This window comes from Salmo trutta, chromosome 9, assembly GCF_901001165.1.
Source record: "Salmo trutta chromosome 9, fSalTru1.1, whole genome shotgun sequence".
NCBI lineage: Eukaryota > Metazoa > Chordata > Actinopteri > Salmoniformes > Salmonidae > Salmo > Salmo trutta.
The window spans coordinates 40,118,681-40,135,760 of record NC_042965.1 but is presented as its reverse complement, the minus strand read 5'-3'; the positions used below and the strand labels follow the sequence as shown (position 1 = coordinate 40,135,760).

General features: G+C 45.9%; 1 protein-coding gene across 1 annotated transcript in view; it reads right to left on the bottom strand.

Moving 5' to 3' along the window:
- The window catches only part of mamdc2a (MAM domain containing 2a), a 32,825-nt gene extending 29,688 nt beyond the window's left edge, over positions 1-3,137 (bottom strand). The window contains exons 1-2 of the mRNA XM_029763684.1: positions 2,769-3,137; positions 2,296-2,412 (exon numbers count right to left, since the gene is read on the bottom strand). Of these exons, the coding sequence (XP_029619544.1) occupies positions 2,296-2,412; positions 2,769-2,799 (148 nt within the window). The 5' untranslated portion in view covers positions 2,800-3,137. The remainder of the gene's footprint in view (positions 1-2,295; positions 2,413-2,768) is intronic.
- Positions 3,138-17,080: the final 13,943 nt, after the last annotated feature.

The following is a 17,080-nucleotide window of genomic DNA, read 5'->3' as shown; positions in this document are numbered from 1 at the left end:
ATGAAAGAAAGGATGATTTTACTTTATCTTTGTCCTCATTTCACATACTGACCACCCAGAGGGACACAAATTATTCTCTGTCCCTAACAGTTTAACACTCATGGTCCAGATTCCCAAAAAGCATCTTAAAGGAGAAGTTTACTCAAAATCCTGAAACTCCCAAGTGATTCCATACATTAAACCTATACTGAACAAACTATAAACGCAACATGGAACAGTTTCTATGATGTTACAGTTCATATAAGAAAATCAGTCAATTGAAATAAATTCATTAGGTCCTAATCTTTGGATTTCACATGACTGGGGAATACTGCATCTGTTGGTCACAGAAACCTTAAAAAGAAAAAGGTAGGGGCGTGGATCAGAAAACCAGTCAGTATCTGGAGTGACCTGGTTTATTTCTATTTTTTGGTAAGCCGGGCCTGGTCCATGTCTGATCCAGTGTTGCTGTGGAAACCAAACAAAAAACACAGCCGTCGTGGCCTAGTCTTTTGGTTTTATGGCTGTGTTTACCGACCCAGTGGGAGGAACGAAACCGCTGGCCGGCCCACCACGATTCACAAGCCACTGAGTCCGACTTCGCCAAGGTTGTGTCGGTTCGCCGTCAGGGGACTGTAGACCCATGTTTGGCAGTTATTCCATTCTCTCGGCTACATGGTCTGCTCTGTTTTCTGTCAGCCAGGGACTGCTATTGTAACGCCTCAGCCGTTCAGTGTGAAGGTTTCTGTTGTTCAACCACTTCAAAGTCTGAACCCTGCTGGATGTCTCCTGGCAGGGTTGACAGATGGGCCCACCCAGCACTTCCCAGAGTGAAACTAGCTGCAGACACACTATAACTGCATCCCAAATCACACATGCAGCCTATAGTGTCAGTCAGGCCATCTGGTTTGGCAAGCAGCGATGGCACAGAGACGCTAGGCTACAACACCAACACTTATTTTTAGAGGGGGTAACGTCAACTCCAGAGACAGATTATTATAAACCAGGAGCCCTTGTTGTTGAAGGCTGCTTCTGTCCTCAAGAGCTGCAGAGAGAGAGAGCCCAGAGACTAATTTAATGTAATGTTAGAGTTGTCCAGTGGGAAACAGAAAGCCTGCTGGGAGTGAAGTCTTACTGTAGAGAATGTGTGGCTTGGCATCAGGAGCTGGTGGTGACATACAGCACATCTCTCACCTCAACTGCTTCTTTAACTCTCTCTCTCCCTTCTCTCTCTCCCTTCTCTCTCTCCCTTCTCTCTCTCTCCCTGTCTCTGTATTCCCCCCTTCTCTCTCTCCCTTCTCTCTCTCTCCCTGTCTCTGTATTCCCGCTCTCTTTCCTTCTCTCTCTCTCTCTCTCTCTCTCTCTCTCTTTCTCTCCCCCTGTCTCGGTATCCCCCCCCCCTCCCTCTCTTTCACCAGACAGTTATTTTCTGTTTGGCTGAATTTATGCAGTAATAGGCCTTAGAGACCATTAGCAAACCTTTCCATTGATAGCTGGCCATTACTTCCTCTGGGTTGAAAGAAGTTTATGAAAAGTAGCACAGTGTCAGAAGTGCTACTTGCTGGTCTCCCTCCAATCAGTGTCCCTCAAATAATGGACTGGTCCTACTTTTTGCAGTCTAAACGTTTGATGAACGTTTGTATGGAACAATTTCCAGCTCCCTATAGGCCAACTGGATGAATAGACATAATTAAAATTCTGTGTCTGTCTCACCCCCTACACATATTCATCTCTGTTTCTTCCCTATCTTTCCTCTCTCTCTCCCTCTATCTGTCCCTCTCTCTCTGTCCCACTCTCACTCCCTCTCTCTCTCTGCCCCCTCTCTGTCCCTCTCTCTCTCACTCCCTCTCTCTCTCTCTGTCCCTCTCTCTCTCTCTGTCCCTCTCTCTCTGTCCCTCTCTCTCTGTCCCTCTCTCTCTGTCCCTCTCTCACTCCCTCTCTCTCTCTGCCCCCATCTCTCTCTATTTCTCTGCCCCCCCCTCTGTCTATCTCTCTGACTTTTTTAGTTCTCCCCCATCCCTCTTAAAGAGGCCCTCCTAATGTAACCATTCATGCATAAAGAGACAGGCTCATGGTCAAAAACAGTATGGACAGACGATAGACAGACACAATGTATATACTTGCTGCTCTGACCATCGTTACCATCTAGCCTGTATATTGTCCTGATAATGTAAAAGTAGCCCTGCAAAATCTCAAAACATGTTGATGTCAATGAAGACAACCTGTAACTGAAGGGCAGCATGACGTTTCTCCCTTCCGTTCTAAATTTGCATTTTGTGTTACAGCATTGATTACAGAGTAAGTGAGTGGTCCAACCTTCCTCGTTCCTGGTCCATCTGGCATAGGCAAGGTCGGAGGTGTAATCGCATGTACCGGTATCGAAGCTGCAGGAGCCGGGTAACAGCTGCTGCTGCGCCCCAACAAGCACAGGGACTGGAGGACAAGGAGAGGAAGAACAATATTTACAGCTATACAGCTTTTGGTACGCGTAGGCCATTGGCTTGCTGCAAAAGGTGTGGGCTTCTGTTTTATATCATGCACACTGCTAGTGATTCTTTCAAGGCAGAGCATGCTGCACTACAATAAATCATTCATTTAAACTGTCATGAGCGTCTACTGTGCCCAGAAAGAAAAACTCAAAACGAACGGAATCAGAACTTGAAGAGGAAATCAAATAGACTATGTGGCACGGACACAGCCAACATGAGTGTCAGAAAAATAACGGTGCAACTTCTTTGATTAACTTTGAAAATAATGTTGAAAAAATAGGAAAAGAGGCTGCAACTTACCCAGAAAAACGAGATGGTAAATGCTGTTCATATTGAGGCTGCAGCGAGACTCATTAACTTCTCACTCGTAGATTCCAGAGGGGAGACCACCACAAAACGACGCGATCTTTCTTCTGGACTGCCAAACTCGTCTACAGTTCAAGTTCAACCACCAACTCTCACAGCAACAGGGCAGGAGCAGTCGCTCATCTGTTACCGGTCCGTTTACATGGCTTAATCCAACTTGGAAAGACGTTTGGCACTCGGGGCGGGAGAGGTGGACAGAGGAGAGGAGGAGAGTGACAGTAATGCAGTCCAGATTCTAACGGCGAGTGGATGCATCGCCACAGGGAATGTGTAGGCTACTCCGCCTCCTGCATCTCTAACTAGCGCTGTGGATGAAATCACAGGCATTCCACATCATACAGCTCCGGCACAAATAACCCCCTCCTTTCAGAAGTAGTCATACTTTATGTTACACTTCATTAAGTTGCATAGATACTATGTAGCCTCATTTTATTTAATTCCAAGTAATTGCTTAGGATTTGTTCCGGGGAGCTTGTGAGAATAACATTGATGTATACACAGAAACGGTGGCTTCGTTTCAAACTCAAAGTTGACAGCTCTCGGCACTAAACCCTCAGGCCTATGCCCTTAGGGGAATCCCCGCGGCCCTATTTGTCGTCGGGCCAAGTGATTAGCCAAGCAAGGGAAGTTTATAACTTAAGCCCCTCAGCCCTCGTTTTTAATGGCGTTTGCGGGTGTACAATTATGTTCACTTATGGGGCCTGAAACGCCCCATAAATCAATTCGCGATGATTGTTCATCCGCTAAGAAAAGTCTGCCAAAACGTAAAACCTCAACATTAATATGTAGTCAACATACAAGTGTAAGTAAAAACAAATGTAAATCATTTAGAAATTGAATATGTAAACATTCCAGGTGTCCTGGAGGGCACACTACCTGGTACCTGCCCTCCAGGACACCTACATCACCTGATGTCACACTACCTGGTACCTGCCCTCCAGGACACCTACATCACCTGATGGCACACTACCTGGTACCTGCCCTCCAGGACACCTACATCACCTGATGGCACACTACCTGGTACCTGCCCTCCAGGACACCTACATCACCTGAGGTCACACTACCTGGTACCTGCCCTCCAGGACACCTACGTCACCTGATGGCACACTACCTGGTACCTGCCCTCCAGGACACCTACGTCACCTGATGGCACACTACCTGGTACCTGCCCTCCAGGACACCTACGTCATCTGATGGCACACTACCTGGTACCTGCCCTCCAGGACACCTACATCACCTGAGGTCACACTACCTGGTACCTGCCCTCCAGGACACCTACATCACCTGATGGCACACTACCTGGTACCTGCCCTCCAGGACACCTACATCACCTGATGGCACACTACCTGGTACCTGCCCTCCAGGACACCTACATCACCTGAGGTCACACTACCTGGTACCTGCCCTCCAGGACACCTACGTCACCTGATGGCACACTACCTGGTACCTGCCCTCCAGGACACCTACGTCACCTGATGGCACACTACCTGGTACCTGCCCTCCAGGACACCTACATCACCTGATGGCACACTACCTGGTACCTGAACTCCAGGACACCTACATCACCTGATGTCACACTACCTGGTACCTGCCCTCCAGGACACCTACATCACCTGATGTCACACTACCTGGTACCTGCTCTCCAGGACACCTACATCACCTGATGTCACACTACCTGGTACCTGCCCTCCAGGACACCTGCATCACCTGATGTCACAGGAAGGTCAAGAAGATCATCAAGGAACATTAACCACCTGAGCCACGGCCTGTTCACCCTGCTAACATCTAGAAGATCATCAGGAACATTAACCACCTGAGCCACAGCCTGTTCACCCTGCTAACATCTAGAAGGAGAGGTCAGTACAGGTGCATCAACGCTGGGACCAAGAGTCTGAAAAACAGCTTCTATCTGAAGGCCATCAGACTGTTAAACAGCCATCACTAACTCAGAGAGTCTGAAAAACAGCTTCTATCTCAAGGCCATCAGACTGTTAAACAGCCATCACTAACACAGAGAGACTGAAAAACAGCTTCTATCTCAAGGCCATCAGACTGTTAAACAGCCATCACTAACACAGAGAGACTGAAAAACAGCTTCTATCTCAAGGCCATCAGACTGTTAAACAGCCATCACTAACACAGAGAGACTGAAAAACAGCTTCTATCTCAAGGCCATCACTGTTAAACAGCTTCTATCTGAAGGCCATCAGACTGTTAAACAGCCATCACTAACACAGAGAGACTGAAAAACAGCTTCTATCTCAAGGCCATCAGACTGTTAAACAGCCATCACTAACACAGAGAGACTGAAAAACAGCTTCTATCTGAAGGCCATCAGACTGTTAAACAGCCATCACTAACAGACTGGCTGCTGCCTACATACAGACTCAAATCTCTGGCCATTAGTAGCCAGACCACCCCAGTACCCTGCCCTGAACTTAGTCACTGTCACTAGCCAGCTACCACCTGGTTACTCAACTCTGCACCTTAGAGGCTGCTGCCCTACGTACATAGACATGGAATCACTGGCCACTTTAATAATGTTTACATGCTGCTTTACTCATCTCATATCTATATACTGTATTCTATTCTACTGTATTTTAGTCAATGCCACTCTGACATTGGTCATCCTAATATTTATTTATTTATTAAATCCATTATTTTACTTTTAGATGTGTGTGTATTGTTGTGAATTGTTAGATACTACTGCACTGCCGGAGCTAGGGACATAAGCATTTTGCTACACCCACAATAACATCTGCTAAATATGTGTATGTGACCAATATATTTAGATTTGATTTGATAACTAGGCTATTCGTAACCTATTTGGATAACATTTGTCCAGTTCCCTTTGCAATTTAAACATTTAAACAACCTTTAATATCCCATGTTGTTATTTGAGTCCTGTTCTAGTCTAGACTGTACTTGTACAGTATATAGGTCCTTCAAGGCTTTTTGGTTTCTGGAGACTGAAAGTATTTTCTGGCCAGCTTGCTCACAGAGGGAGACGTTGGTATTTACCCAGGAAAATGTTATGCCATGGCCGTATGTTTGATTTTTCATCCATAGTTTCTGTACTTTACACTCACTTCTGCCTTGTTCCTGTACTGTCTGTGAGCATCTGAAACATCTGTGGCCCTTTTTCATTTACACTTCAATGTCTGTCAGTTTGTCTTTGTAAGAAACAAGTGATGAATCAGTGTCCTTGGTGTCTGTGTCTCTCCGTCCGTCTGTCCGTCTGTCTGTCTGTTTGTCCGTCTGTTTGTCTATTTGTCTGTCTGTCTGTCTGTCTGTCTGTCTGTCTGTCTGTCTGTCTGTGTGTCTGTGTGTCTGTGTGTCTGTGTGTCTGTCTGTCTGTCTGTCTGTCTGTCTGTCTGTCTGTCTGTCTGTCTGTCTGTCTGTCTGTCTGCCTGCCTGCTTGTCTGTCTGTCTGTCTGTCTGTCTGTCTGTCTGTCTGTCTGTCTGTCTGTCTGCCTGCTTGTCTGTCTGTCCGCCTGTCTGCCTGTCCGTCTGTCTGTCTGTCTGTCTGTCTGTCTGTCTGTCTGTCTGTCTGTCTGTCTGTAGTACCCAGTAATGTCCCAGTTAGAGAGAGGTAATGTGTCTGTCTGTCTCCTAGTACCCAGTAATGTCCCAGTTAGAGAGAGGTAATGTGTCTGTCTGTAGTACCCAGTAATGTTCCAGTTAGAGAGAGGTAATGTGTCTGTCTGTAGTACCCAGTAATGTCCCAGTTAGAGAGGTAATGTGTCTGTCTGTAGTACCCAGTAATGTCCCAGTTAGAGAGAGGTAATGTGTCTGTCTGTAGTACCCAGTAATGTCCCAGTTAGAGAGAGGTAATGTGTCTGTCTGTTTTTAGTACCCAGTAATGTCCCAGTTAGAGAGAGGTAATGTGTCTGTCTGTAGTACCCAGTAATGTCCCAGTTAGAGAGAGGTAATGTGTCTGTCTGTCTGTAGTACCCAGTAATGTCCCAGTTAGAGAGGTAATGTGTCTGTAGTACCCAGTAATGTCCCAGTTAGAGAGAGGTAATGTGTCTGTCTGTCTGTAGTACCCAGTAATGTCCCAGTTAGAGAGGTAATGTGTCTGTCTGTAATACCCAGTAAAGTCCCAGTTAGAGAGAGGTAATGTGTCTGTCTGTCTGTAGTACCCAGTAATGTCCCAGTTAGAGAGAGGTAATGTGTCTGTCTGTAGTACCCAGTAAAGTCCCAGTTAGAGAGAGGTAATGTGTCTGTCTGTCTGTAGTACCCAGTAATGTCCCAGTTAGAGAGGTAATGTGTCTGTCTGTAGTACCAGTACTGTCCAGTTAGAGAGAGGTACCAATTGTGCTGTCTGTAGTACCCAGTAATGCTCCCAGTTAGAGAGAGGTAATGTGGTCTGTCTGTAGTACCCAGTAATGTCCCAGTTAGAGAGAGGTTAATGTGTCTGTCTGTAGTACCCAGTAATGTCCCCCGTTAGAGAGGTAATGTGTCTGTCTGTAGTACCCAGTAATGTCCCAGTTAGAGAGGGTAATGTGTCTGTCTGTAGTACCCAGTAATGTCCCAGTTAGAGAGAGGTAATGTGTCTGTCTGTAGTACCCAGTAATGTCCCAGTTAGAGAGAGGTAATGTGTCTGTCTGTAGTACCCAGTAATGTCCAGTTAGAGAGAGGTAATGTGTCTGTCTGTAGTACCCAGTAATGTCCCAGTTAGAGAGAGGTAATGTGTCTGTCTGTAGTACCCAGTAATGTCCCAGTTAGAGAGAGGTAATGTGTCTGTCTGTCTGTAGTACCCAGTAATGTCCCAGTTAGAGGTAATGTGTCTGTAGTACCCAGTAATGTCCCAGTTAGAGAGGTAATGTGTCTGTCTGTCTGTAGTACCCAGTAAATGTCCCAGTTAGAGAGAGGTAATGTGGTCTGGCTGTAGTAACCCAGTAATGGTCCCAGTTAGAGAGATGTAAGTGTCTGTCTGTCTGTAGTACCCAGTAATGTCCCAGTAGAGAGGTAATGTGTCTGTAGTACCCAGTAATGTCCCAGTTAGAGAGATGTAATGTGTCTGTCTGTAGTACCCAGTAATGTCCCAGTTAGAGAGGTAATGTGTCTGTCTGTAGTACCCAGTAATGTCCCAGTTAGAGAGAGGTAATGTGTCTGTCTGTAGTACCCAGTAAAGTCCCAGTTAGAGAGAGGTAATGTGTCTGTCTGTCTGTAGTACCCAGTAATGTCCCAGTTAGAGAGAGGTAATGTGTCTGTCTGTCTGTAGTACCCAGTAATGTCCCAGTTAGAGAGAGGTAATGTGTCTGTCTGTCTGTAGTACCCAGTAATGTCCCAGTTAGAGAGGTAATGTGTCTGTCTGTAGTACCCAGTAATGTCCCAGTTAGAGAGAGGTAATGTGTCTGTCTGTCTGTAGTACCCAGTAATGTCCCAGTTAGAGAGGTAATGTGTCTGTCTGTAGTACCCAGTAATGTCCCAGTTAGAGAGAGGTAATGTGTCTGTCTGTAGTACCCAGTAATGTCCCAGTTAGAGAGGTAATGTGTCTGTCTGTAGTACCCAGTAATGTCCCAGTTAGAGAGGTAATGTGTCTGTCTGTAGTACCCAGTAATGTCCCAGTTAGAGAGAGGTAATGTGTCTGTCTGTAGTACCCAGTAATGTCCCAGTTAGAGAGAGGTAATGTGTCTGTCTGTCTGTAGTAACCCATTAATGTCCCAGTTAGAGAGGGTAATGTGTCTGTCTGTAGTACCCAGTAATGTCCCAGTTAGAGAGAGGTAATGTGTCTGTCTGTAGTACCCAGTAATGTCCCAGTTAGAGAGAGGTAATGTGTCTGTCTGTCTGTAGTACCCAGTAATGTCCCAGTTAGAGAGGTAATGTGTCTGTAGTACCCAGTAATGTCCCAGTTAGAGAGAGGTAATGTGTCTGTCTGTCTGTAGTACCCAGTAATGTCCCAGTTAGAGAGAGGTAATGTGTCTGTCTGTAGTACCCAGTAATGTCCCAGTTAGAGAGGTAATGTGTCTGTCTGTCTGTAGTACCCAGTAATGTCCCAGTTAGAGAGAGGTAATGTGTCTGTAGTACCCAGTAATGTCCCAGTTAGAGAGATGTAATGTGTCTGTCTGTCTGTAGTACCCAGTAATGTCCCAGTTAGAGAGGTAATGTTTCTGTCTGTAGTACCCAGTAATGTCCCAGTTAGAGAGAGGTAATGTGTCTGTCTGTAGTACCCAGTAAAGTCCCAGTTAGAGAGGTAATGTGTCTGTCTGTCTGTAGTACCCAGTAATGTCCCAGTTAGAGAGAGGTAATGTGTCTGTCTGTAGTACCCAGTAAAGTCCCAGTTAGAGAGAGGTAATGTGTCTGTCTGTCTGTAGTACCCAGTAATGTCCCAGTTAGAGGGGTAATGTGTCTGTCTGTAGTACCCAGTAATGTCCCAGTTAGAGAGAGGTAATGTGTCTGTCTGTCTGTAGTACCCAGTAATGTCCCAGTTAGAGAGGTAATGTGTCTGTCTGTAGTACCCAGTAATGTCCCAGTTAGAGAGAGGTAATGTGTCTGTCTGTAGTACCCAGTAATGTCCCAGTTAGAGAGGTAATGTGTCTGTCTGTAGTACCCAGTAATGTCCCAGTTAGAGAGAGGTAATGTATCTGTCTGTAGTACTAGTAATGTCCCAGTTAGAGAGAGGTAATGTGTCTGTCTGTAGTACCCAGTAATGTCCCAGTTAGAGAGAGGTAATGTGTCTGTCTGTAGTACCCAGTAATGTCCCAGTTAGAGAGAGGTAATGTGTCTGTCTGTAGTACCCAGTAATGTCCCAGTTAGAGAGGTAATGTGTCTGTCTGTAGTACCCAGTAATGTCCCAGTAGAGAGAGGTAATGTGTCGTCTTGTAGTACCCAGTAATGTCCCAGTTAGAGAGGTAATGTGTCTTGTAGTACCCAGTAATGTCCCAGTTAGAGAGAGGTAATGCGTCTGTCCTGTAGTACCCAGTAATGTCCCAGTTAGAGAGGTAATGTGTCTGTCTGTCTGTAGTACCCAGTAATGTCCCAGTTAGAGAGGTAATGTGTCTGTCTGTAGTACCCAGTAATGTCCCAGTTAGAGAGAGGTAATGTGTCTGTCTGTCTGTAGTACCCAGTAATGTCCCAGTTAGAGAGGTAATGTGTCTGTCTGTCTGTAGTACCCAGTAATGTCCCAGTTAGAGAGGTAATGTGTCTGTCTGTCTGTAGTACCCAGTAATGTCCCAGTTAGAGAGGTAATGTGTCTGTCTGTAGTACCCAGTAATGTCCCAGTTAGAGAGGTAATGTGTCTGTCTGTATGTAGTACCCAGTAATGTCCCAGTTAGAGAGAGGTAATGTGTCTGTCTGTAGTACCCAGTAAGGTCCCAGTTAGAGAGGTAATGTGTCTGTCTGTCTGTAGTACCCAGTAATATCCCAGTTAGAGAGAGGTAATGTGTCTGTCTGTCTGTAGTACCCAGTAATGTCCCAGTTAGAGGGTAATGTGTCTGTCTGTAGTACCCAGTAATGTCCCAGTTAGAGAGAGGTAATGTGTCTGTCTGTAGTACCCAGTAATGTCCCAGTTAGAGAGAGGTAATGTGTCTGTCTGTAGTACCCAGTAATGTCCCAGTTAGAGAGAGGTAATGTGTCTGTCTGTCTGTAGTACCCAGTAATGTCCCAGTTAGAGAGAGGTAATGTGTCTGTCTGTCTGTAGTACCCAGTAATGTCCCAGTTAGAGAGGTAATGTGTCTGTAGTACCCAGTAATGTCCCAGTTAGAGAGGTAATGTGTCTGTCTGTAGTACCCAGTAATGTCCCAGTTAGAGAGGTAATGTGTCTGTCTGTAGTACCCAGTACTGTCCCAGTTAGAGAGAGGTAATGTGTCTGTCTGTCTGTAGTACCCAGTAATGTCCCAGTTAGAGAGAGGTAATGTGTCTGTCTGTAGTACCCAGTAATGTCCCAGTTAGAGAGAGGTAATGTGTCTGTCTGTAGTACCCAGTAATGTCCCAGTTAGAGGGGTAATGTGTCTGTCTGTAGTACCCAGTAATGTCCCAGTTAGAGAGAGGTAATGTGTCTGTCTGTCTGTAGTACCCAGTAATGTCCCAGTTAGAGAGGTAATGTGTCTGTCTGTAGTACCCAGTAATGTCCCAGTTAGAGAGAGGTAATGTGTCTGTCTGTAGTACCCAGTAATGTCCCAGTTAGAGAGAGGTAATGTGTCTGTCTGTCTGTAGTACCCAGTAATGTCCCAGTTAGAGAGGTAATGTGTCTGTCGTTGGTACCCAGTAATGTCCCAGTTAGAGAGGTAATGTGTCTGTCTGTAGTACCCAGTAATGTCCCAGTTAGAGAGAGGTTAATGTGTCTGTCGTAGTACCCAGTAAGTAATGTCCCAGTTAGAGAGGTTAATGTCGTCTGTCTGTAGTACCCAGTAATGTCCCAGTTAGAGAGAGGTAATGTGTCTGTCTGTAGTACCCAGTAATGTCCCAGTTAGAGAGAGGTAATGTGTCTGTCTGTAGTACCCAGTAATGTCCCAGTTAGAGAGAGGTAATGTGTCTGTCTGTAGTACCCAGTAATGTCCCAGTTAGAGAGGTAATGTGTCTGTAGTACCCAGTAATGTCCCAGTTAGAGAGAGGTAATGTGTCTGTCTGTCTGTAGTACCCAGTAATGTCCCAGTTAGAGAGAGGTAATGTGTCTGTCTGTAGTACCCAGTAATGTCCCAGTTAGAGAGAGGTAATGTGTCTGTCTGTCTGTAGTACCCAGTAATGTCCCAGTTAGAGAGGTAATGTGTCTGTCTGTCTGTAGTACCCAGTAATGTCCCAGTTAGAGAGAGGTTAATGTGTCTGTCTGTAGTACACCCAGTAATGTCCCAGTTAGAGAGGTAATGTGTCTGTCTGTAGTACCCAGTAATGTCCCAGTTAGAGAGAGGTAATGTGTCTGTCTGTAGTACCCAGTAAAGTCCCAGTTAGAGAGAGGTAATGTGTCTGTCTGTCTGTAGTACCCAGTAATGTCCCAGTTAGAGAGAGGTAATGTGTCTGTCTGTAGTACCCAGTAAAGTCCCAGTTAGAGAGAGGTAATGTGTCTGTCTGTCTGTAGTACCCAGTAATGTCCCAGTTAGAGGGGTAATGTGTCTGTCTGTAGTACCCAGTAATGTCCCAGTTAGAGAGAGGTAATGTGTCTGTCTGTCTGTAGTACCCAGTAATGTCCCAGTTAGAGAGAGGTAATGTGTCTGTCTGTAGTACCCAGTAATGTCCCAGTTAGAGAGGTAACGTGTCTGTCTTAGTACCCAGTACTGTCCAGTTAGAGAGGTAATGTGTCTGTCTGTAGTACCCAGTAATGTCCCAGTTAGAGAGAGGTAATGTGTCTGTCTGTCTGTAGTACCCAGTAATGTCCCAGTTAGAGAGAGGTAATGTGTCTGTCTGTAGTACCCACCGTAATACTGTCCCAGTTAGAGAGAGGTAATGTGTCTGTCTGTAGTACCAGTAATGTCACAGATAGAGAGAGGTAATGTGTCTGTCTGTAGTACCCAGTAATGTCCCAGTTAGAGAGAGGTAATGTGTCTGTCTGTAGTACCCAGTAATGTCCCAATTAGAGAGGTAATGTGTCTGTAGTACCCAGTAATGTCCCAGTTAGAGAGAGGTAATGTGTCTGTCTGTCTGTAGTACCCAGTAATGTCCCAGTTAGAGAGGTAATGTGTCTGTCTGTAGTACCCAGTAATGTCCCAGTGAGAGAGAGGTAATGTGTCTGTCTGTAGTACCCAGTAATGTCCCAGTTAGAGAGAGGTAATGTGTCTGTCTGTCTGTAGTACCCAGTAATGTCCCAGTTAGAGAGGTAATGTGTCATGTTTACATTTCATAATTAGTTTAATAAAAAAAATGTTATCATTTTGTTGTACTGGCCCCCCATGGGAATCGAACCCACAACCCTGGCGTTGCAAAACACCATGCTGGCGTTGCAAAACACCATGCTCTACCAACTGAGCCACAGGGAAGACCTGTGTCAATGTCAGCTTGATCTCCTCTCTGTCTCATCTCTCAATGTCAGCTTGGTCTCCTCTCTGTCTCCTCTCTGTCTCCTCTCTCAATGTCAGCTTGGTCTCCTCTCTGTCTCCTCTCTGTCTCCTCTCTCAATGTCAGCTTGGTCTCTTCTCTGTCTCCCTCTGTCTCCTCTCTCAATGTCAGCTTGATCTCCTCTCTGTCTCCTCTCTGTCTGCTCTCTCAATGTCAGCTTGGTCTCCTCTCTGTCTCCTCTCTCAATGTCAGCTTGGTCTCCTCTCTGTCTCCTCTCTGTCTCCTCTCTCAATGTCAGCTTGGTCTCCTCTCTGTCTCCTCTCTCAATGTCAGCTTGGTCTCCTCTCTGTCTCCTCTCTCAATGTCAGCTTGGTCTCCTCTCTGTCTCCTCTCTGTCTCCTCTCTCAATGTCAGCTTGGTCTCCTCTCTGTCTCCTCTCTGTCTCCTCTCTCAATGTCGGCTTGGTCTCCTCTCTGTCTCCTCTCTGTCTCCTCTCTGTCTCCTCTCTGTCTCCTCTCTCAATGTCAGCTTGGTCTCCTCTCTGTCTCCTCTCTCAATGTCAGCTTGGTCTCCTCTCTATCTCCCTCTCATAATGTAAACATGGTGTAGGGCCCCAGAGACACCCAGTCTCTACGTAAAGCTGAGGTGTTGTTGAGATGAAGGGGCCAAAGTGGAAAAGTGTCCCCCAGTTTCTATTATAGCCAGGAGTTTGCTCTCTTTCTTTCTCTCTCTGAGGCTTTGGTGCTTTTATCATTAGTGGCTGACCTGACCTCTTCCCTCAGTGGATAAAGTACAGCCCCAGCAGAGCAGTGGAAACATTAACAAAACTCTCTCTCATGTAAGTTTGGCTGGCTGCAATAGTTTTAGTTTCTTTGGCTTTCTTGAAGAAGTCACTCATACTATCGATCTAATAGCGCGCGCGCGTGTGTGTGTGTGTGTGTGTGTGTGTGTGTGTGTGTGTGTGTGTGTGGAGTAGGCGGAGGATCTGCAGACCAGCTGTATGCTCTTCCACTCTGATCCTGAGCCTGACTTCTGACTAGAGATAAGTTCCACTCTGATCCTGAGCCTGACTTCTGACTAGAGATAAGTTCCACTCTGATCCTGAGCCTGACTTCTGACTAGAGATAAGTTCCACTCTGATCCTGAGCCTGACTTCTGACTAGAGATAAGTTCCACTCTGATCCTGAGCCTGACTTCTGACTAGAGATAAGTTTCCACTCTGATCCTGAGCCTGACTTCTGACTAGAGATAAGTTCCACTCTGATCCTGAGCCTGACTTCTGACTAGAGATAAGTTCCACTCTGATCCTGAGCCTGACTTCTGACTAGAGATAAGTTCCACTCTGATCCTGAGCCTGACTTCTGACTAGAGATAAGTTCCACTCTGATCCTGAGCCTGACTTCTGACTAGAGATAAGTTCCACTCTGATCCTCAGCCTGACTTCTGACTAGAGATAAGTTCCACTCTGATCCTGAGCCTGACTTCTGACTAGAGATAAGTTCCACACCCACCTGGAGGCAAAAGAGAGGGATGGAGATGGAGAGGGAAAGAGTGAGAGAGAGATAGAAAGGAAGAGACTAATGGAGGTGGAGAGAGAGGGAGAGAGTGTTTATTTCTCTTAATTTATATTTCACTTGCTTTTGCATATGTTTCCCATGCCAATAAAGCCCTTTGAATTGAGAGAGAGAGAGATATGTGAAAATACAGATTAATGAGTGTGTAGGAGAGAGGGGACAGAGAGAGAGAGAGAGACATATGTGAAAATACAGATTAATGAGTGTGTAGGAGAGAGGGGACAGAGAGAGAGAGAGAGAGAGATAAGGGAAGAGACAGATTAATGTGTGTGTAGGAGAGAGGGAGAGGGGACAGAGAGCGAGAGAGAGATGGGAAGAGACAGATTAATGAGTGTGTAGGAGAGAGAGAGTAGGGATGGGAAGAGACAGATTAATGAGTGTGTAGCAGAGAGAGAGAGAGATGGGAAGAGACAGTTTAATGTGTGTGTTGGAGAGAGAGAGAGAAGGGATGGGAAGAGACAGATTAATGAGTGTGTAGGAGAGAGAGAGAAGGGATGGGAAGAGACAGATTAATGAGTGTGTAGGAGAGAGAGAGTAGGGATGGGAAGAGACAGATTAATGTGTGTGTTGGAGAGAGAGAGAGAAGGGATGGGAAGAGACAGATTAATGAGTGTGTAGCAGAGAGAGAGAGAGATATATGGGAAGAGACAGATTAATGTGTGTGTAGGAAAGAGAGAGAGAGAGATGAAAGATGTGTAGGGGATGAGACAGACAGAATTTGTATTACATCTATTCATCCAGTTGGCCTATAGAAAGCAGTCACAATATCCATCAAAATAGTCATTCAATATCCACAGTCTTTAATTAAGAAATTGAGAGAAATAATCTGACAACCACAAATATCCAGGGAAATTAAAACCTGTGACAAGATGTTCTATAGGCTTTGAGAGGAGCAGGAGACAGACTCAGATAGCTGGCAGCTGGGAGGGATGTCTTCAATGTGAGCCGAGAATAATTCATCATCTATGAGGAACAAAAGATTTCACACATACTGTAATTCCATGGCTGTGTATCCTCAATTGCTGTTTTGTTTACTATCCGTTAAAATCCCAAAATGAATGATTTTAGTTGTTTTATTTTCTGTGTGTATGGCAACATTACATTGGCTGTGAATGTGTTCTGTCAGGCCAATAAAGGCAGTTCAACTCTGCCGGATGGATAAAGAGACAGTCAGTACACGATTTCAGTGACTAGCTAACTCTGAGATGTGCTGAGGGTAAAGAGCATCATTGCACTGCTATTTATTATTGAATGCTCAAATGTCTTGCAGATGCTCCCTGAGGCAGCTCTGTTTACTGAGCTCTAACTGGCAGGGCTTCACAGCAGCATAACGGAGAGCCTGTGGCTAGTTTTGCCCCGTGGCAGCTGAGCCAGGCATCAGGCAAGGACGATATCTGGTCTCCAGGACCCAATGGATCAGTGGATGCTCAGGCACAACAGTGGTGGAAACCCTTTTATATGGGAGAGAGAGAGAGAGAGAGAGCGAGAGAGAGAGTTGGGATAAAGAGAAAGAAAGGAGAGAATGATAGAGAGAAGGAAAGAGAGAGAGAACATTGATGTAAAAGTAGTTTTCCAAAAAACAGAAATACCTTATTTACATACAATACCAGTCAAAAGTTTGAACACACCTACTCATTCCAGGGTTTTTATTTATTTTGACTATTTTCCACATCGTAGAATAATAGTGAAGACATCAAAACTATGAAATAACACATAAAGTGTTAAATATAACATATATTTTGATTTGTTTAAGATTCTTCAAAGTTGCCACCTTTTGCCTAGATGGCATTCTCTCAACCAGCTTCGTGAGGTAGTCACCTGGATGCATTTCAATTAACAGGTGTGCCTTTTTAAAAGTTAATTTGTGGAATTTATTTCCTTCTTAATGCGTTTGAGCCAATCAGTTGTGTTGTGACAAGGTAGGGCTGGTATACAGAAGACCTTGTCTTTTCTCATCGCTGCAACTCCTGTACGGACTCGGGAAAGGCGAAGGTCAAGAGCCACGTGTCCTCCGAAACACAACCCAACCCAACCCAGCCCAGCCCAGCCCAGCCAAGCCCAGCCAAGCCAAGCCGCACTGCTTCTTGACACAACGCACATCTAACCCAGAAGCCAGCTGCACCAAGCCAAGCCAAGCCAAGCCAAGCCAAGCCAAGCCAAGCCAAGCCAAGCCAAGCCGCACTGCTTCTTGACACAACGCACATCTAACCCAGAAGCCAGCCGCACCAATGTGTCAGAGGAAACACCATACATACACCTGGCGACCTGGTCAGCGTGCACTGTGCCCGGCCCGCCACAGGAGTCACTAGTGCACAATGAGACAAGGATGTCCCTGCCGGCCAAGCCCTCCCTAACCCGGAAGACGCTGGGCCAATTGTGCACCGCCCCATGTTGCGGCTGGCTGCGGCAGAGCCTGGGCTCAAACCCAGAATCTCTGGTGGCACAGCTAGCACTGCGATGCAGTGCCTTTAGACCACTGCGCCACCCGGGAGGCCCTACAGAGAGACCCTTGATGAAAACCTGCTCCAGACCTCAGACTGGGGCGAAGGTTCACCTTTCAACAGGACAACGACCCTAAGCACATAGCCAAGACTTCTCAGGAGTGGCATCATGGCAAGTTTCTGAATGTCCTTGAGAGGCCCAGCCAGAGCTCGGACTTGAACCTGATCAAACATCTCTGGAGAGACCTGAAAATAGCTGTGCAGCAACGCTCCCCATCCAACCTGACAGAGCTTGAGA